We start from the raw sequence: 22,992 nt of genomic DNA on the forward strand, positions 1-22,992 counted from the left end.
GCAGTCTGTCTTCATGTCAAAGAACCTTAATCCTCCAATAAATGTGAGTGGTGGCCGGGAGACCTGGGTACTGGTCCCAGCTTCCCACTGGTAAGTCTCACTGTGGCAAGTCTCCTACTCCTTGAGCCCAGTTTTCTCATCTGTAAAATCTTGGTATTAATCTCTTAAATTCCTCTCAGGATTACTGTGTATCTTCCATGTGATAATATACACCAAACTTTTAAAAAAAAATAAACTATGTAATGTATTATTTAATTCAGCATCCTAGGGATGAAGAGTCAGTCCTTATGTTTTTAAATGATTATCAAACAGTGTCTCCAACTTAAAACCACAAGTAGGTTTTGCCCATGGAGAGTGAATGTGTGCGCAAATGGGAAGCAGAAAAATAGGCATTTATTGACCATTTATATGTTACCATGTGTTTGGCATGGGCAGACCGTGTATAGGCTTTACATCTCATTTAAATATCATAATAGCCCAGCAGTTTAGACGTTGACCATTTCCAAGGTCACTCCTAGGCAAGTGGCAGATCCAGATCCAGGATACACCTCTCATCTGCAGATTCCAAGCATCTGCACATTCTACAGTGTGAAACAGTCTCAATCAAAAACCAGCCTGGCAACATTTTGGCACAGTGAACGCTCTATCTATCTGTGTTCTTTACTCTTACAGTTTCCTACAAGAAATTTTAAACTTTCGATGCAAATTAGATGAAATCATGTGGTACATTCTATATACTGACATATAAAGCTGATTTATTTTTTCGTCTTTAACCAAGTTATAGACAATGGGGAAAATGCAGTGAAGAAATGCACTTTTGTACTATTAGTGAGGAAAACCTTATAAATAACACCAAACCCCTGGTTTACTTTGTATTTATTGATTATATTAGGGTCATTCCCTATCAATCATATCTCCAAACTTACGATGTAACATAACTACTCTATGGTACTCCACATACATGGCATCATTTCTCAGCTTTTATTTTAGAAAGGGTTAAGCAACTGTTTGTATTAATGTCATGTGACTTTAATTTGTAATAGACATGTATTTTTATTCTGAGGTTTTACTTCCCAACTTTGCTACACGTTGAAGTCCCACAGCCTTCTTTAGTTAGCTGTGTAAATGGGATCAAACCCAATTTTACACATAATTGCCTCTGCAGAGTGAAACCTATTCATTGGAGAGCTAACCCAAGCAAAACTTCCTGTGGGGATGGGGTGATTTCCTGCTCACTGTGCAGGGAAGAGGGAAGTCCTCATGGCCACCAGCACAGTCCTAAGTGCTATTATTTATTCCCTGTGCACATTTTATCATGTTGTCTGAGATCCCTTGCCCAGGCACTCTGTTCCAGTTTGCATCCTTGGTAATTAGGTACTGTCTCATCATTGTACACTAAAGTGCATATTTTAGTAGTCTATAAAATGAAAGTTAAGTTTGTATATGTCTGATGTTACAATACTTTTCTATTTTTGTTTTCTCAGTCTTCAGTAAATGAATATGAGCATTCTCCCATCTTGTTTTTAGAGCTCATGTTTGCTCTGGACAGGCATGAAATACAACGTTTCCTTTTCCTACAATAAATGAAAACAAGTCAAACAAAAACACACATGTTTTTATTCCACATGTGGGAATTTTTAGCTATATGATTCCATTTGAAACGGAGTGTGTCTGTATTAAGGCAAATTTCCTGATGGTTTTCCCACATCTCATTATCGGGAACTAGCTTCAAAGACCTCCTCAGGAAAAGAGAAACATCTGTGTGAGGAAAGAAGCCTCAGTTTTAAGAGCATCCCATGTGCTTTTCAATCTGGGTACCCGAAGTCCTAGGCAATAAGCCTAGGGCATGGAAAGCCATGGAATAAATACAGTCCCCCTTCTTTGGTTATCAAATTTCCTTGATGAGAAGAAATTAAAGTATTATTTTTTCTGTTAAAACAAACTTGAGATCATCATAAATCAGGTAAAATTTGCACAACTTTTAAAGTAACCACAAATGTTAAGAAACAGCATATTTCAAGAGTTTCAACTTTAAGTTTACAGCCCCATAAGCCACAAACAAGCAACATTGTAAAGAAACTTGGAGGTAAGGTACTGAATCCACTGGGGGGAAAAAGTAACTATGTTCACAATGGCTTATAGGAAGCCAGATTTTCACCTAAATTCATAACAGTTTCCTCAAAAATATTACCTTCTAAACTCCTCATCTTCATCTTCCAATAGAACCACAGTTCCCCAATGCTACCCGTTCCTCACAATGCCTAGTTTGGTATCTTTTGTCCTCAACTAACTCAAAGAATAGAAATCTTAATTCTAAGTACCTGGGAGACGTTCTGGCCCAAGCATTTTCCAAGTTTGCTGGCTTAACATATGAAGCTGGTGAGCCACATACACAGTGGAAAGGAAAAACGGATCTATCATTTATTGAATCATTCAACAAATATTCATTGTTCCTAGTGCTGTGCTAAGCACTGGGGATATAACAGTGAGCCTTATAAAAATGGAGCCTATGACATTTACAGTCTAATCAGGAAAGAGACATTAATCAAAGAATCCCATAAACAAAGTACAATTTAAAAAGTGATAAATACCATATAGGAAAAGGACAAGGAGCCATGAAAGGTTATCTAGTGATTCAACTGTTCATCCTCTCACAGCTTGGCCAGCAGATGTTCATCTAGTGGTAGACTCACTACTTGGAGGGACTGCGAATTTACTCCAGGAAATTATTAGGCCCTCTTCAGTTTGCTCTTACCATACTGCTCCCAAACATTCCCCTATTATACATTGATTTCCGACAAACGTTTTTCACGTAGTTCCTCTTACAGCACAAAACCCTCATGTCATACTCTTCTGCTCAGAATGTAAACAGCATAGAGGAGTTTTAATACCATGTCAACTTATTGTTTTGCACTTACTTTGCTCATTGATGGAAGGTTGATTTTGCTTTAATTCATCTTGTATAATTATGTCTTTATTAAGCTCCATGGCAGCTTTGAATGGAAGAGAGAGACTAGTCATTGTGTGATTCTCCAAGCTAAGATTTCTAGTGGAAAGCAGTCAACATTTCTTTCTTTCTCTACTTTCTTGCAGAAAGATAGAAAGTCATCATATTTCAGTATTCATATACTTATGTTTACCTTCTATCTGCCTCCAGTCTCTCTGATACCATATTAATGTGGACGATGTTTCAAATGCGTTTCATCTCAGGTTTTTTTTTTTTTTTTTTTTTTTTTTTATGGTCGCTGCCAATAAACTGCCCAGTGTGGCCCCATGTTATATTATCAAGGCCAAAGCCACTATTTTTATTTAAAAAATCCATATTTATAGCATGGAATTGGAGTATAATTTAGGGTGTTGGGAGAGAACATTAATGTCTAAAAACTGTTAGGTGACCACGATAGCAGAACGCAAGTGTTTAAAAATGATTCTCTTGGTAAGTCTCTTTGTCTTTGAGTTGTCTTTTTCTTGACCATAACTTCAGTGCTTAACCCAGATCCTCTTCAGAACTTTTTTGGAGGTAAATTTGGCAAGAAATATCAAAAATCAGCCTTTGACCAACTAGTTTGGTTTGGGGACACAATTCAAAGGAAAGATATGGCAGCGTATTGTGATCATGGCTTTATCTCCTAAGTTTTTACCAACTTCTCACACTTTGAAATAACCTTTAACTAGGAGAAGCACATATGTCGCTAAGTCAGAATTATCGTGTCATGGTAATACCAGGGAATACAAATAGCACTGGAAATGTCAGCATTTGAACAGATTTTCTACTATGAGGGCAGGAAGATAAAAGTTAACTTAGTAATAGGGGAGCACAATATAGAAAACTTGTATTACCTAAATGTTCAGTATGCAAGTCCCCTGAATTTAAGAGATGAAATTCTACACATGGGAGCAAAAGTTGTTACAACATGAAAATGGTCACTAACAATCACTTATAAAATTAATCCCCACCATCCCCACCCACTTACTGCTAGTATCTCTTCTCATATCAACCACCCTATCAACATCTGTATCATCAGTTAGTTGCTGATAACAGAAAGTAATATGGTGCCAATGTGAGTTTAAGTTGTAAAGCTTGTAAAGATGCAGATTTCTGTGAAGTCAATACAACTGATGCTAAGAAACACTAGGATCATAAGCAAGGCCACATAATTACCATGATCTGGCAGAATTAACCCGTGAACAAGAAAAAAATGGAAATGCATGTTGGCGTGATGATGGCTTCTTCAAAAGATGACTTGATGGGCTTCTGGTTTTGGATCAAGATAGAATTCCCCATGTCTCTCTACTTGTCCACTAAGTACAGCTAAACCCCCTGGACAGTACATAGAACAATTACATAGAAAGAGTTTAAAAGGGGTCTAAAGAAGATAGACCTATTAGGATCCCGGGACCTGAGTAAGGGCCTGGTTGTGAGTTCCCTGGGGTTTCTTTTTGCCTTATATGCCCCAGACCTGGTGTTGGAGAAATCTGCAAATTAAAAACACCAGTGGAAGCAGGCAAAATAAGCCCAGAGTAAAGCCTCCTGTAAGTTAAGAGTCCTTCCGTACCTCCACAAACACCCCAGGGTGGAATCAAGTGATAAAGCAGAATTTCATCTCCATCCAGTAGGAATGAGCCTTCCGAGACACCTGACAGGAAGGTGTCTTTGGTGGCCATAAGGGCATCCTGGACTTCCATCCCCACCCAGTGGTAATGAGGCATCCCTTCCTCTCCCCGATGGTCTCAGAGAAGAATTAATGTTAAATCTAAATTCACCACCACCTGAAGGATTCATGGAGGAACTGTAAAGAGGTGCCCCTCTCCCTCTCAACCAGGTTGCTATCTGCAGAGCCCTAGTGAAGACTCTAAAATCCCAACTTGGCTCAGCAGAAAGACAGCATCCCTTCTCAATCCACACTACCGCTCACCCCCCATCCCCCATCCCCAGCCCTGCTTTGTCAAAGTAGGCCAAGTGGCCAACTTGGACTTGCACCTCCATCTGGCAGTCAAGCCTCAGTGTCCCATTTTTCCCACTGGCTTGGTGTCAGAGGAGGCCTGCTGAAACAGAAGATTTAAATAAGATCCAGATTTTCAAAACATAATACAAATAGCCAGGATACAATACAAAATTACTCATCATACCAAGAATCAGGAAAATCTCAACTTGAATGAGGACTGATAATTATTTAAATAAAAGGTTAATGAACAGTCCTTAGGAAAATTAATGAATTCATCCTTTTTTTTTTTTTTTTTGCAAAATACAACTCTCTGTGATCATGCTGTAAAATTCAAATATAAAGTGAAGGATGTATTGTACATCCATGCAATTTTGCCATAAAATGTATATTATGCCTTGCACAAGAAATGTTATTCTTTATCCTTTTGAATAATTACAGCATAGTTGGAATAATAAATTGTATAAACATAAAATAAAATACACTATTGATAATCAATTTTCTTTTTTGAAGATAAAGTTGATTCTTTTTCAACATTGATTCCATTTTTAAGTGGCCTTTTTTCAGCGTCATTTATCCTAAGAAAAAGAGAATCTCCTGTAAATAAACATGGGCCACTTTCCTGAGCAAATGTTAGAGTCTATATTTTCAAGTCGGAAATGAGTATGAATTCCAAATTTTCCAGCAAGTATTTAAGAAAATGATATAAATTATAATGTTATAGTTCTTTTTTTATCACAGTAAGTGGAGTAATTTGATCTGATACCCTAAGTTTCTGCAACAGAAAGTTATCAAGAAAAATATGGCAATTATAAGTGATAATTTTTATTTTTGATTAATCAAAAACGTACCACCAAATTGTTACCTTATATTTAATATCAATACCTTATCTTGAAATTTGAGAAATTATTGATATGTTCAAGCTACACAAAATAATCACTTGCCAAAAACTTACCAATATTACCTAAAATATTATTTTCAAGCAATCTAAAATCTACATATCTATAAATGCATTGATAACAATTTTGAAAACTACTGAAGAGACTACTTATGAATTCGAATGTTTTATGCTTGTGTATACTAAAATTCTTCACATAAACTCCTTCTTAATGCCCTTCTAAAGTTCATCTGATTTTACATATTCAGATATTTTCCCAAATGTTGACAAAACTGTTCATGAAAAATCCTGTGGCTTAAAACTACAGAGGAGGTGTACATGCATTATTATTCATAAAATTTTAAGCCAAATGTTTATATTTCAAAAATTCACCCTAAGAATAACACTTTTCTCTCATGTATGGCTCCTAACATGTTAATATTTTGATATTCTAAACTTTCAGATTATTTTAAACTCTCCCTAAATGCATGATATGTCACAACTTTCATAATTTTTAACTAGGATCATTCCGGTGTGAATAAACACATTCTGAATCAAGGAAACATCAAAATAGCTAGTGACGACAGTAGAGTTTCCAATATCTTTGGTTTCTCTGTAAGCTTTATAACTTCAAAGAGAAAGGTGAATGTGGCATTCTCCTCTGATATGGTGGCCTTTTCACTGCTCCAGCCTGAACAAAGCCCGATTTGGAAAACCCAAAGCAGCCACAACAAAAGGTTCAGCTGGACTACTGCCAGTTCATAAATAGAAATGAAACACCAGTAACCTAGCTAGCTGGAGATTCTTTTCTGCTGATGACAATTCCAACCAGATAAAAATTGAATTCTGGTATTACAGACTATACCTATCAGTTACCCTATATAACAGCAGCATTACCAAGGTGTAGAGTCATCTGACCATGTCTGCAAACAAAAAAAAAAAAATTTTTTTTTTTTTGGATAGAAAAAAAATAAATAAAAGGACAATGGTGACTTAGCTGCAATAGTCTAGCTGTCCTCTGTTTGGGAACAACTACTAGATTAGCTTACATTTATGGAGGACTTCACAGTGTGGCAGGCACTGTTCTACATGCTTTCATGTACAGTTTTCAAATTAATAAGGATGACAGCCCTATAAAATTGTCACTATATAGGCAAGGGTTAAAGTGGGAATTCCAGAGTCTGTCTTAAAAATACTTGACCATAAATTCTTAGAATTATTTCTTCTGATGAGTCTCCATTTACTCATTCATAAAATAAACATAAAAATAGCACTCACCTTCATAGGGCTGTTGTGAGCAATGAATTAGACAAGGCAGGTAAAAATGCTCCTTAGGATATTGCCTGCCATAGAATAACTTTATAACAAACATAGCTATTGTGACAATCATCAGTTTACAGACGCAGAAACTTTATTTTTTAGTTATAATTCTTATAATTTAATTTATATAATTTATATTTTAAAATTATAATTATAATTTAATTATAATTACTAACATTTTCTATTTTCTCTTGAGTTGATTTAGAAAGTTTGGGAAAAATCTATATTTCTAGGAATATGCTCATTTCATCTATGTTTTCAAATGAACTGGCACAAAGTTATCCACGTATTTTTGAATCCTTTTAAATTTCTGCTAGATTTGTAGAATGTTGTCTTTATTTTCATTCTTGATGTCACTTATTTGTGCTTTTTCTTTTTAAAAATGTTTTTTAAAATTTCCATTTGAGTATAGTTTACACACATTACATTAATTTCAAGTGTGCAGTATAGTGATTCAACATCTCTATGTGTTAAGCTCTGCTTACCACAAGTGTGGCTACCGTGTGTCACCATACACTATTACAATATCATTGACTATATTTCCTATGCTGTACCTTTTATTCCTGTGACTTATTCATTTCATAACTGAAAACCTGTATCTCCCACTCCCCTTCCTTCATTTTGGTCATCTTCCGTACCCCCTTCCTTCTGGGAACCATCAGTTTGATCTCTGTATTTATAGATCTGATTCTGCTTTTTGTTTATCATTTATTTTGTTTTTTAGATTCCACACATGAGTGAAGTCATACGGTACTTGTTTTTCTCAGTATGATTCATTTCACTTAGCATAATACCCTCTAGAGCCATCCACATTGTCACAAATGGCAAAAAACACAAAAACTCATCCTTTTTATAATGGCTATATAATATTCTTGCGTGTGTGTGTGTGTGTGTGTGTATGTGTGTGTGTGAGTGTGTACACCACATCTTCCTTATTAGAGATGCCATATGATCCAATAATTCCACTGCTGGGAATTTACCCAAAGAAAATGAAAACACTAATTTGAAAAGATATATGCATCCCTGTGTTTATTGCAGCATTATTTATAATAACCAAGGCATGGCAGCCGCCTAAATGTCCATCAATAAATGGATGTACTTTCTTTCTTTTAATTGGTTTCACCAATGATTGGTTCTGTCTTTCAAAAACCAAATTTTTGCTTTTCTGATTCTGTGTATGTTTTTAATTTATTAACTTCTACCCTTATATATAGAAATTATTCCTTTCCCCTCTTTTTAGCTTATTCAACTGTTCTTTTCCATAGCTCTAAAATTTGAATCTTTATGTCATTAGTGTTCAGCCACTCTTTTTTTACTATGAATATTTCAGACTATATATTTTTCTGTAAGCACCACTTTAAGCACCATTTTACTACATCTCTCAAGTTTTGATTCATAGTATTTTCATTGTTGTTTAGATCTAAAGATTTTATACATCTACTGCACCTATTTATTAAGTTTCCAAATGTATTGTGATATTTTGCATATATTTCTGTTTTTGATTTCTAATTTAACTGTATTTGGGTAGAGAGCAAAATTTTTATGTTACTAAATCTTTGAATAATTTTGAAATTTGTTTTATAGACTGATAAACTTTGTAAGTATTATATATGTATCTGAGAAGAACACAGATTCTCTAATTACTGAGTGTAATATTCCAGATATGTCAATTAGACCAAATTATTAATCATGTATTCACTACCTCTATATGGTACTAATTCTTGTCTATCATTTGCTGTTTGCTTGTCTTATCACTAACTGAAAGATATGATAAAATTTCCTATTATAATGGTGTTTCTCCCCATAGTTTTATCAATATTTGCTTTTGTCTATTTAAGGCTCTATTATAGATGTATTTGGGTTTAGAATTATTATAGCTTTCTGGTGGATTATTGATCACCCATCAATTACTGATTATCATGACTATGTAGTGACTCTAATAAACATTCTTGAGATAATAGCTGATTTTAGTATTAGTTATATTTTATAAGGACTTTGTCCCTTTCATCTAAATTACTATAGTTTATGACAGTACCTTTGAATATGTGTAGGATCTATAACAATAGCCCTTATTTTATTCTGGGTTTGGAGTATTTGTATATTCTCTCTTTTTTCTTGATCATTCTTGCTAGGGGTTTATCAATTTTTTCAAAGGACAAGCTTTTTGGCTTTAGTATTTTCTTTTATTGTTTATTTTCTATTTCTTTAATTTTTGCTCTTATCTCGACTGTTTTTCTTAACCTAACACTGGGTTTTCTTTGTTCATTCTTTTCTAGTTTTTTTTTTTCCTTTTCTAGGCTCTTGAGGTAGAAATATAAATCGCTGATTTAAAAACTATTTCTTAAACAATCAAGCCTAATAATCTTCCTATTCACCTATATCCCACAAATTTGAATATGTTGTACTTTCATTATAATTCAATTCCAAATATTTTCTAGTTTCTCTTGTACTTTTGTATCACATGGGTTACTTAGAAGTGTGTAATTTTATTTCTACATATCTGGATTTGTCTAGATTTCTTATCATTATTTATTTCTCACTTAAGTACTTGACAGACAGAGAACACCCTCTCTAGGATTTCCTCTTGAAATTCACTGAAACCTACTTTGTAGCTCAGAATACAGTATATGCTGCTGAGTGTTTCGATGGAAGATAAAGTGTATTCTACAGTTGTGTATAGAGTTCTATAAATATCTATTTGGTCAAGAGGAATAACAATGTTGTTCTCTAGATCCTTACTGATAATTTTGGGCTAGTTCTTCTACTAGTTACGGAGGAAAGGGTTGAATCTGTAACAAAGTATGGGTTTTTTCTTTCTCCGTTTACAATTGTCAATTTTTCTCCTCCTCCTCCTCTTCTTTTCTCTTCTTTTTCAAATTGTTATTAGACACATATACTTTTACATCTCTGGGGTGAATTGACACTTTTATCAATTCCAATATCCATCTTTTTCTCTGTAATACTGCTTGCCTTAAAGCCTATTTTCCCAATAGAAAATACTCAAGCCAGCTTTCTTAGGTTTACTGTATGTAGTAAACATATTGTACATCTATTTCTGTTCCTTTCAACTTTTCTGTGTTTTTGTATTTAAAAATATGTCTCTCGTAGACAGCATATATTTGGGACTTGCTATTTATCTGACAATCTTTTCCTTTTCATTGGTATGACAGTCCATTGATATTAATGTAATTATTGATATGGCTGGATGTAAGTTCATCATTTTGCCACGTTTTTTCTATCCATCCTTTTTTTACCATTCCTTTCTATATTTCCTTTCCCATCTTCACTTGGGTTAATAATTTTTTTTAAATTTCATTTTAATTTTTCTATTGATATTGTAGTTATCTCCTCAAATAATTTATAGTAGTTTCTCTAGGGATTATAATATGTATGCCTTGTCAGTCTATTCAGAGTTGTAATATGCTGTTCCTTCAATTTCTGCGATTTCATCATTTCTCTATTCTAAAAATTTCTCAGTCATTGCTTCTTAAATATTTACTTACTTGTATACTGTTTATTCTCTTCACTAATTAAACAAGTATTATCCTTCTCTCTAAATGTCTCTATTATATTTTTAATCTCTTTTCTCTCTGTGCTGTCTCTTGCTAATTTCTTCTTGCTATTTTTTCCAGTTGACTAATTCTCTCTTTAATTGTGCCTAATCTCATATTTACTGTATGAACTCAACTATTTTTAACAACAATTATGTATTTCATTTATAAAACTTACATAGCTTTTTAAATGTTTCTGTTCAGTTTTTCTATTATCATCTTAGTTGCTAATTTGCATATTATACATTTGAAAGTACAGATCCAACAAATTATAATGTTTTAGGACTTCAAAGATGAAAATTGCTTAGTTATGAAGGTTTGTTTTCTTATGTACTTAATTGTATTTATTTTAGCTGACATTGGTTTATTTTAGTTTTTTAAAATCACAAGGGCCTCAGATGAAGATTTGTATTTGCTTCTGTCTAAGACATGTGGTAGTATTAATCACATACCTTTTTTAGGATTCCTGGTTAGTGCAAGAATCTCAGTTTCATGTCCCTCTTGCTCTAAGTCCAAGGTCCAATGTCCCAAATGCAGGTCTGGTATTAGTCCTTGCTCTCAGTGAAGACCTACCAGAAGCTTGCAGTTCAAGCTTCAGATTTCTGGCTTTACTTCATTTTTGGTTTTTATTTTGTTTTATTTTAGCTGCTTGGAGATTTGCCTTACTTACTGTGAGGGCTATTTTTTTTTGCTTTGATCAAGCTATTCAATATTCCTATTTTTCAGTTTTCGCAATTGTAAAATGGAGGAAATTATAGCAGTTCTTGCCTCTGGGCATTGTGTCAGAGAATATATATATTTAGAATATTCCAGAACAAAGTCAAAAGTCAATAAATATTAGCTATTATTAATATTACTATTACCATGTTACTAGTAAGCAAAGAAATACAAAATGATGGACATGATTCCCTTTTCTAATTTTTCCTACCTCTACACAAACAGAATACTTTTCCAGTTAAACTGTAGTCTATTTAGATATAATTAATGTTTATTCTATTAATTAAGGTAACATTCTAGTTTCTTAAAGGAAAATGGAGAATATTTGATTTATCAGTAAAGACGCTACCAACATTAACTAAATTTTGACAAAGACATGACATTTGCATTCTCAGCACTCATGAAGGTCCCTGTCTCTATCATGCACTTGATGTTTTGAAAACATTTTGACTTTCCCATCACTGAAGGATTATTCTAGATCTCAAGAGTTAATTAACTAATCTATAGCCTGACATCTTGTGAGATGGATAGATTGCAGTCTATCACCAGGTGAATATATGTACAGCAGACATTTTGTTCAGTAACTAATCAGAGTCTACTTTGTGACCACAAATATTGGGGAGAAATGTTAATGATATACTCTTGTTTGTAAATCAATTCCTTTAAATCAACTGCTTCATTACCAATTACTGCTAGGATTTAGATTCTTGTTTAAAACTATGTTAAGCATCCAGACACACAGCTTGTAGAGAATGGCAAGACCATAGTTTCCTAGTGCCTGTTAGCATCATTAAACAGGGAGAGGATAATTGAAACTGAATCAAGAGTTTTCCTTTTCTTCCTTTCCCACCTTGCTTCCTGTGTTCCAAACACATGTCGTAGGTTACAAGTACATGTAAAGCCTTAATTACATTTAGCATCTGGCAGCTGTTGACTTACAGAGAGTTGTTGAGTCACATAAACTCAAAGTCAAAAGGAAATTCAGGAATAGAAGGCAGAAGCTTGCTCAATGGAGTAAAAAAATCTTATATCATCACAGCTGAAATACTCTACCATCAGCACTATTATGTTCATGGTGTGAGTGATGCTGTAACTAATCAGTTTCGGCAATACCAGAGACTAACTCGCCACTAAAATACTTCATTCCCAATGTGGTTTGAGCCATCAGCTAAAGGGCCTTACAAGCATTGCTTTTAACAAGTGATGGATTCATTCACATACAATGGAGACAACAGCTTTACAAGGATTTTAGCATATCTAGAGGCATCAACTGGTAACTCTTTAAAAACAAAATCTTCACACTATCCACTCAAAACTGTTACCAAAGTTAGATGTGTCAAGTAGTTTAGTTTATACACTGCTTACTTTTGGAGGAAATAAGTCTCCTGAGAAACCAGCAAGAAGAGATACAAACCTTTAATACTGTTCACCATTAGCCACATATTGGCAATTTTATGAGTAGAGAATTAATAGAAATAACTGCCTTGGGTCTTAATAGAGATAGACCTCAAAATCCAATTGTCAAGTTACAAAAGCATAATAAGAAAAATATAATGGCTGCTCTATGTTGTTTTTAGATACATAATACTAACAAGATAAATCTGAACTGGAAAAACATACACCAAATTCTTCATAGCAATTATTTCTGTCACTACAGAGAGGAGAATGCAGTGGTTGGGGAGGGAGTAGAGGGAGGAAAGAGGATTTGAAACAAATTTGAGAAAATATTAACACTTGTTAATTACAGGGGATGAGTACTGTGTACTTTATTCTCTGTACTTTTCTCTGATTTAAAGGTTTTTTTTCTAAAAATTCAAATAATTGAAAAATAGAAGTCTTGGACAGTCTATTTTTATCACATACTTAAAAATATTTGCAAAATCATAATTTTTCTATTAAGTCATGTCATTCAACATTTTTATGGTTACATTTTGAAATAAACTACAAAGAACTGCCTCTGCTTGCATGTCTATTTAACATCTAGCCAATCAGGAAGAAAGTTATGAAGCAAAAGTAAAAGCAACCAATAGATAAATAAACCGATACATCCATACAGTGGAATATTTTTCGGGAACAAAAAGAAAAGAGCCATCAAGCCATGAAAAGACATGGAGGAAACTTAAATGTATATTACAAAGTAAAAGAAGCCAATCCGAAAAGTCTACATACTGTATGATTCCAACTATATGACATTCTAGAAAAGGCAAAACTATGCAGACAGTAAAATGATCCGTGGTTGCCTGGGATTCAGCAGGGAGAGATGACTATGTGGAGCACAGACAATTTTTAGGGCAGTGAAAATACTCTGTATGATATTATAATGATGGACACATGTCATTTTACATTTGCCCAAACCCATAGAACTTATAGCATCAAGACTGAAGTGTAATGTAAACTATGGACTTTGGGTGATAATGATGTGCCAATGCAGGTTCATCAGGTGTAATAAATGTTTATTTATCACTCTGGTGGGGAATGCTGATAATGGAAGAAGCTATGCATGTGTGGGGGAAGGAGGTATATGGTATATCTCTGTTCCTTCCCCCTCAATTTTGCTGTGAACCTATAATTGTTTTAACAAAATATTCTTAACTTTTTTAAAAAAAGCACATGCAAACAAATCATTACATGACAGGTATACTGCCAGGAAACTGATGTACTCTTCTCCCTAGGAGAAACACTCTAGATCCTTGTGATTAAGAACACACCAGAAGCAAGTAATCCAGAATCTGAATCCCTATTCCACCACTTATGGTCTGATGATGTTCAAGTTAATTAGTTCCTCCACCCTTGATCTTCAGTCTCCACATCAATAAAATAGGTTTAATAATATCTATATTCATAAGGCCATGGAGACCGCTAACTTCATGGGAGCAGACACATGAAAACATGAGAGGAGACATAAACCTAAAAGAAGGGAATCTAGGCAAGTAGAACAAAGGTAAAGAGCCTCATTCATTCATTCATTCACTCATTCATTCATTCATTCATTCAATATTTATTAAGTGCTTATTAACTGCTAAACCTTGTTCTGCAGGCTTGGGATATATCGGAAAACAAAAGAGATAACGATCTCTGTCCTAGTGGAGCTTATATTTTAGCTGGGGCAAACAGATATTAAACAATTAACATAATGAATAAGTGTGTAGTACCCTCAAAGGTGGTAAGTACTATGAAAAGAAAACAGAAAATAGAGGGGTGAAAGCCTTTTGTGTTTTGAATAATTTGATCGAGGAAGGCCTTACTGAGAAGATGACATTTAAACAAAGACTTGAAGAAGCCGAAAGAGTCAGCCTTTCCAATACCTGTGGCAAAAGGAAACCATCAGTGTAAAGGTTCCAGGCAGGAGTGTGCCTGGCATGTCCCAGGAAGAGCGAGAGGAACTTTGTGGCTGGAATGCAGTGAACAAAGATGCCATCTTATAAGAAAGGGTCAGAGAGTTAATGAGAGCTGAGTTCTAAAGGGCTTCGAGAGTGATTTTAAGGACATTTATCTTTACCAAGAGGGAAACAGAGAACCATTGCATTGTTTTCGGGAGGGGTGACACTGTCTAATTTTCATTTTTAAAGGATTGTTCTGTTAGGTTAGAATACTGAAGGAGAGGAATAAGAACAGAATCAAAGAGACCACTCAGAATGCATTTGTAAGAGATGATCACAGCCTATTCTGGTTGTAAGGAGCAAAGTGGTTGGCAGAGTGGGATTTCCTAATGGACTGTATGTAGGGTATGGCAGAAAGAGTTGAATGTGACAATGTTTTTGTTTTTGTTTTTGTTTTTAAAGATTTATTTATTTGACAGAGAGAGACACAACGAGAGAGGGAACACAAGCAGAGGGAGTGGGAGAGGGAGAAGCAGGCTTCCCGCCGAACAGGGAGCCTGATGTGGGGCTCGATCCCAGGACCCTGGGACCATGACCTGAGCCAAAGGCAGACACCCAATGACTGAGCTACCCAGGTGCCCCCGTGACAATGTTTTTGAACTGAAAATCAGAAGGAGTTGCCATCAATTGTGATGGGGAAGACACATACAGACCAAGATTTCAATCCTGGATATCTGAGTTTGAACTACATATTAGACATATAAATGGAGATGCTGAGTAGGCAGTTGGATATATAAAAGATATAGATATGTAAGTGATATAGATTTGGGAGTCATTGGCATGTAGATTCTGTTTAGTGCCATGGAGCTGGACAACGTCGCAGTGTGGAATAACTCTACATAGAAAAGAATATCAAGGACTGAGCCCTAAGTCACTTTTATATTCAGAGTTTGGAGCAAAGAGGAGGAAGCTGTAAAGGAGTATGAAAATGAACAACCAGTGCAGTAGGAGGAAAGCCACGAGCATATGCTAGAACAGAATCTAAGTAATGAAAGTGTATCACAGAGTAAGGGGCAATTAACTGTTTCAAACATTGCTGATAGATTGCTAAGATGAGAATCGAGAATGTGACATGAAGATATAGCAATATGGTAATCACTAGTGATGTTGGTGAAAAACAAACACCAAAAAGAGTTATGTGGAGGGGTATATGTGATAATCTGATTGGACTGTGTTTATAAGAAAATAGGGGAGAAGAATCAGTGGCAATAAGACAAACACATCATCTGAGATGTGCTACAATAAGGAGTGAAGGAATGTGGTGGTAGCTGATGGAAAAAGTAAGTGAACAGAAGTTGGGGGAAGGTCACAGCATGTGTGTATGCTGGTAGGAATGAAAGAATGGTTCATTTAGGAAAGAGAGTTGGGAGAACTCTTGATGCAACATTCTTGAGTAGATCAGTAGGACACTGACCTTGCATACAAGTGGGGGTTTCACCTGGGATAAGAGTAGAGATTGTTCATTTATAGTGATAGGAAGGAAGGCAGAGCCTGTGGGTGCAGCTGGTGGGAGTGGGTAGATGGTAGATGTGGATTTGGGAGTTTGCCACTGATTGAGGATGGGAAGGAGGTGCCTGGGGCTTAGGAGAGAGCGGGGGAGATAAAGCAGACATCTAAGAGTGTGAGGCCATGCATAGATCAGACAGTTTAGTACAACTGAAGAGCAGAAGTAAGGGACCACTTGAAATTTAACAAACTTCCAAAACTTCTGGGACAAATTTATTACGGTGCACATGTAACAATGAACTCATCATTCACTAGGGCTGCTTTGATTTGCATAAAAATTACATTATGGTGACTATATTCAGTTCTTAAAAATGAGAAAATATTAAATGCAATGTAAAAACACTGTTATTAAAATGAATGGTTCTTATGTTGGGGGAAAAGTAGAGCAATTAGGGTGATGTGTTATATGTGGACCAATTTATTCCTTATGTGTAAATGGTAACTATAAATTCTGAACCCATAGAAATTAATTCACATTATATCACAAACTTCTACTTTTCATCAGATGGTTGTACCATTTTTTCAGACAAGAAGTCTTTGCCTCAAAATACTGAAATTCACTTTTTTAGATCCATGGATGACTATGACAAAAAGACATGTCAATTTCAATAGCCCGAAGGCCAACTTACACAGTAGGTACAACAGACACAGTCACTAGGGCCATAACACCTTCAAGAGCCCACAGAAATAGTTTAATTTCTTTTAAAATCAGAAAAAAAAACCTTTAGTTTGTAGAAAATGTTTTAATCTTTAATAATAATTTGTTTGTCTTTATATTACATAGTTGTAACTATAATATCAAATATTTTTTTCGGGAGGAAGGGGCCAACAAAGGCAATAGTGCCTAAGGTCCATGAAAGTTATGGTGCAGCCCTGCATCCTCCATGAAATCCTTTCCCATGTATGGAAGGCCAAAATCACAATGAATCAAAACATCAACCTCCTCAAAGCATTTTAAAATGAAATGAGGACTGTGCTCTAATAGTGTTCCTATCCTGAAATGCACAAAGAACATTTTCCCCTGCACAGACATCAAGTGCTCTGGCCACTTGACTGCTCCAGAGGCACAGGAGAAGTGCCTGGTCTCCGTTTTCAGGTGCTCTGGCAAAGCTATGCCCAGAGTTAATATCATCCTGCCTCTTCTAATTAGTAGAACAACTGTTCAGTCATTACAGACCACTTCCTTGGCATTCCTCATTTTCCCAAAATATCTCCCAGAATCCAGTGATTATACTATCTATCTCTTCCATTTGGTATTCAGAGGGCACACATTTATTGAAGATTTTCGAAGCAAACTGCCTTAGGAATCAACATCATCCATGGAAAGTTGCAAGAATTATCTCCCCCAAGTAGCAGAAAAGCAGGGAGGTTCCTGAGCTTTCCAGAAATCACAAAGCATATCTCTGACAGAGTTGAGAACTGAGATGCATCTCTCTTGCCTCTCCCTGCCTTAAAAAGAAAAAAAAAAAAAAATCAGTGGTCACTCCTGGTAGACTGCTTCCTTCATAGAAAGCCAACTTTTTTCCAGCAAAACTGCTACTTCTCTGGAATGATGGGCAATGAAATCCAATGTGACACTTAATTGTTCTCTACTGAGATGTTTCTCTTTGCTGAGGTTTTTCCAGGTGCTTTATGAAAAACATTTGCACTACCTGGCACTTTGTTAGCCTTCCTCTGAGAACCTTTCCCTTATTAAGATAGCTTTGTTTTCAAAGGGGACATTGGTTTTGTTTGCTCGCTCATAGCCTGTGAACAGACCACCAGGGAAATTGCTGTTTCACTGGCATAAGTCCCACATGCCTATGTCACAAGGGGTTAGGAGCCTCATTAATTCCTGTGCTCTCATTTCAGGTTGTTTAGGGATCAGCAGCAGATTATTATTTCAAACACTTATTTCTTGCTTCAATTTCCTCTCTCTTAGAATTGGCTCCAAATCATTTTCTCTTGTGTGCAGTGTACTCAATCTCCATTCGGATAAGAAAATCAAAATAGTCTTTTCAGAAAACCTATCCATCAGCATTATCAGGAACACACCCCACAAAGGCTTTGGTTGACATTCCTACATATCTGGCAGGTTTTATGCTTCTTTGTACTTAAGTCTCTCTTCCTCAGAATCAATGCCATTATATGGCTCACAGAGACCCAAGGGCACCCACTGTTTATGTTTCAAACTGATTAGTTCAATGCAGTTCTACAAACAGACAAAAAGGTGTGCTAGGAACCAACCAGGGATACAGAGATGGAAAAGCTGTGTCCCTGCTTTGGGTGATCTCCATAGGCTAACAAACAAGATAAACATATACATATACAATGCCAATATCATGCTCTATTCCTGGTGACTTTATTTTTCACTCTACCTACATTGGTGGGTGTGGGAAGGCAGATGCAGTGGGGGAGATAACTCTCTCTATTTTTTTTTTTTTCTCTAGAAAGCCTGAGAGGCAAACATACAATCTTGGGTAAGCCCCTTCATCCCCTGACTCCTCAGGTTTTCTCTGAAAATAAAAGGATGGGATCAGAAGGGTTGGCATCCTTCATTCAGTCACTCAACAAACATTTATGGCTTAATAGTTACTGGTTGTGTTGTATGTGTCAAGACTGAGTTATAAACACATTACATGTAAACTCTCATATAATCCTCAAGACAAAATGAGGAGGAAGGTATGGGCTTAAAAGACAGAAATAACATTTCTAAGGCCATATGATGAGTAGATAGAATAGCCCCAATTAGTGCATTTCTCCTTCTGGCTCCCAAGCCTGGGTGCTCTCTCACCTGTCATGCTTTCTAGTTGAGTCTAAAGACTTTCCGCTTTAAACTTCAAGTGACTATAAGATATTTCTAGTGAGAGTCTAGGCATCAGAGACACTTTTCCCAATTAGAATACTGAAGGGAATCTGCACAAAAAAGGGCAAAACAGGAAACTAACTCTTTTATAAGAGAATGGCTTCTGAATTCCCATCCTTTATGTCCATCCAACTGTTCAAATCAATGAAATAATCTACAGGTTATAAAAGTGAATTAGGCTTACTTCTTTAAACACCCTTTTTGCTATGAAGAGTTGAGAAGGAAGCACAGACATAAGGGATCCGATGTCAAGAAGTAGGGAATTGAGCATCCCTTGGTCAGAGTAAGAAACTGATGTGTGACAGTAACATTAGCTTGTCAACTTGTCAGCCCCGCTCAACATGCCAGATCCTTCTCAGCAACGCTGACTGATCTCTACCACTGGATCAGGATCTAGTGTAGTAGCTGCTCAATGAACATTTGTTGAGTTAAAGAAAGTTAGAGAGGTAGATTAAAAATAGAGAGAATGTACCAGTGTCATTCATCAAGAATGTATACTTTTATTTTTTTAACTCTATGCACCCGTCCCCTTCTTCACCTTCTCTGACTTTTCCTTCTACCTATTTTATACATCTTAAAATACACATGGGACACTAATACAGATAAAATATGTAAAACAGCTTTCTGTTTAGTGCTTTTGACACCTTGGCAGTGCCATCTCTCTAACCATTCTGAGAATTCTGTCTTCAAAAAATATATATCTGTATGTATATTTTTAAACAAAACAACCTATACTATTCACTGCCATCATGTGGTCACTTGGACAGACCCAAAGCCTTAGACCATCTGAGAAGTATATGCAAATATCTGTGTATTTTTATTTCTCTGCATTCTACCAGGTTTTATTTCAAGCAAGAAATTATCCACCCCCTCTTCCTTTTGCACATCACAGAGCCAAGTTTCCTGTGTTACACCGATTTCCAAATGTTCAGCACCATTTATCCCTTTTTTATAGTTCATATAAAGACATGGCTCCAAGACCTCAAATAACAAAAAGTTTATTTATGTATTTATTTTTGCATGGCATGCGCTGATGAGCTAGTCTGCTCAGCAAGCATTTCACAGATTAGACGCGTGAGTATGGTTTCAGGCAAGGCTCCCTCATGTTTCTGCGCATTGGCTGATAAACACTTCAAAGTAAACCGCTCATAAATATGAAATGAAAAGCCGAGGAGTCGTTATGCACAGCTTTGAGATACAAATCTCTTTATTCCCTTCTGAAGTGGGGTTTGATTGACATAATGAGTCATAGATCCTGTCCAGGGACACACTGCCTTTTCCCCTTTTCTCTGGAGACAGGGAGACTTTAAAGAAATCCACTTTAGAACTTGGTGATAGACAGCTTACTTGAAAAAATAATAAAGTTGAGTCCTATATTAAATAACTTATTATTTTGTGTTAATGCTGACTTTGACAACCATGACATATGTCAAAGTTTCACTACACATCCTCAGAAAGACATTATTAGCGACAACTCTAAGAAATAGATTGCCAAATTTAAAAAAAAAAAGTGCCATTATGTCTTTTGTCATATATATTGTTGCTATATAGACCCTTTGTCTGGTAAGAGAAAATCACTACTTAAATTAATTCAAAGCAGAAGTCTAAAATCCTGTAGACCGAAAGGCTATGGGGAGTAACAGAGGCAATGGGGAATAATTATTGTGGAAAATTCATTTTATAAATAAATGTCTTCCAAAAAGGAGAGGATCACGCAGTAGAACTTTCTATGAAAAATAGGTTGAAGAACAATTGAAAGTGGAGATTCAATTTAATCTTGCTCACAAGTTTTTAATAACTATCTGCTTGCCTGAAAAAGATAAAAATTTCAATGAGGTCATATTATTTTCCACTAGATCGCATTTTGTAAATTCAAATGACTTACAGAAGCTAGGCAGTTAACACAAAGGAGCTAAGTCACCCAGTGTAAAGGGCATTAAGGAGCAGTGGGGGCTTGTAGAAAAATGAGAATTTTGGTAAGGCAGTTGTTAACTCCAGTAGATATCTGCCATCCACAAAGATAGAACTAATGTTGCCTGGTTTTGCATTTTTTTCTAAAAAAGCCTTAAATCTAGACTCTGTGTAATATTTACTTATTTATAAATAATGGCCAAAAAATGTAATTTTAAAAAAGTGCAATCCAAATAAGGTAGGTCTTTGGGCTGCCAGTCTTTAGTTTCTGCTCCAGACTTTCTATAGTGATCATTTAAAGAAGATTTTATTAAGAAGTAAAAGAGAAAGGGAGAGAGAATAAAAACCTTAAATCAGAGAATGGTGAGAGAGGAAGGGATTCTGAGCTAATCTACTCTAGTGGTTTTCATCTACCTTTCCAGAATCCCTAGGGATTCTGCTGAGAGCCTACAGTAAGTGAGAAGGACCCATCTAGAGCTGTCCCTTCCCAAAGTCCCTCTAACCAGAGCAACGGCAATTTTTAAATTTAATACAGTGGTGTGGGCCAGGATACTTTAAAAAACAGCTAATTGGGACCATCCCCTCACCTGAGAGTTACCAAGTTACTTACCACCATTCCCCCATAGACACCTAATTGGCCCAGGGTTCAAGATTCCTTTATGTTTCAGAGTCAGATCACCTCTAATTTTCTGCCTAGAGATTTAGCTTGAAAGTCACAGAGAATTAACTGTCTACTAAAATTAGTGTTTCCCTTTCCATGGTATAGAACCGCTACTAGAAGGTGGTTGCCCAGCCAGGAATGATCACTCCCTGTTCCCAAGCCATCTAGGTCAGACCGCATGTCTAGTTCTTGTCAACCGAGTGAAGCAGAAGTGATGTGTGTCATTTAAAATCCAGAGAGCTAGCAGCACCAGATCCAAGATGGCCGCCAGCAGGAGGCTGATGAAGGAGCTTGAAGAAATCCGCAAATGTGGAATGAAAAACTTCCCTAACATCCAGGTTGATGAAGCTAATTTATTGACTTGGCAAGGGCTTATTGTTCCTGACAACCCTCCATATGATAAGGGGGACTTCAGAATCGAAATCAACTTTCCAGCAGAGTACCCATTCAAACCACCGAAGATCACATTTAAAACAAAGATCTATCACCTGAACATCGATGAAAAGGGGCAGGTCTCTCTGCCAGTCATTAGTGCCGAAAACTGGAAGCCAGCAACCAAAACCGACTAAGTAATCCAGTCCCTCATAGCACTGGTGAACGACCCCCAGCCCAAGCACCCACTTCGGGCTGACCTAGCTGAAGAATAACTCTAAGGGCTGTAAAAAATTCTGTAAGAGCGCTGAAGAGTTTACAAAGAAATAGGGGTAGAAGCGACCTGTGGACTAAACTGCCGCGACCGATTCCAGCGAGTGTGAGCGGAGACCCCGAGCAGCGCGGTCAGACACCCCGCAAAGCAGGACTCTAGAAAATTGACACGTGCCGCCGCCTGGCGTTTGCTTGTGGTAGTTACTAACTTTCCATTTTTCTTAATCAAAAGTGGTCTAGGTAACCTGTAAAGAAAGGATTAAAAATTTAAGATGTTCTAAAATAAACAAACAAACAAACAAACAAACAAATAAATAAATAATATAAAATAAAATAAAATCCAGAGAGCTGAAAAAGCAAATGATCCCCCTCCATGTTCTCTTTCCCTTGTGATGCAGGAGATCCGGCAATGACAGATTCAAGATGGGGGCGCCACCAATGAAAGAAACCGTGTTTCCAGAGTCATCCCCTGGAGGAGATGAACCCAGTCATCAGCATTCCTGATTCTGGGCTTCACAGAAATTAAAAAAAAAAAAATTAATTTTGATTGTGGCTGATCCTTTATATATATTTGAATTTCCTTGTCTCATCATCTAGATTTAACTAAAATAATGCAGCCAATATTGAATTGTTTGA

General features: G+C 36.1%; 1 protein-coding gene and 1 pseudogene across 5 annotated transcripts in view; one reads left to right on the forward strand and one right to left on the reverse strand.

Moving 5' to 3' along the window:
* The window catches only part of TENM2 (teneurin transmembrane protein 2), a 924,727-nt gene that overhangs the window by 849,240 nt on the left and 52,495 nt on the right, over window positions 1–22,992 (reverse strand). The window contains exon 2 of one of the 5 annotated variants that reach the window (XM_088023680.1): window positions 2,919–2,993. The exons of the other annotated variants lie outside the window; for them this stretch is intronic. Coding sequence (XP_087879806.1) covers window positions 2,919–2,993 — 75 coding nt within the window. The remainder of the gene's footprint in view (window positions 1–2,918; window positions 2,994–22,992) is intronic. 5 annotated transcript variants of the gene reach the window in all.
* On the forward strand, window positions 21,972–22,437 carry LOC114208651 (ubiquitin-conjugating enzyme E2 L3 pseudogene; annotated as a pseudogene).

This window comes from Eumetopias jubatus, unplaced genomic scaffold (assembly GCF_037043125.1).
Source record: "Eumetopias jubatus isolate StellerSeaLion01/CBP00866 unplaced genomic scaffold, mEumJub1_p1.0 scaffold_5, whole genome shotgun sequence".
NCBI classification, from domain to species: Eukaryota; Metazoa; Chordata; class Mammalia; order Carnivora; family Otariidae; genus Eumetopias; species Eumetopias jubatus.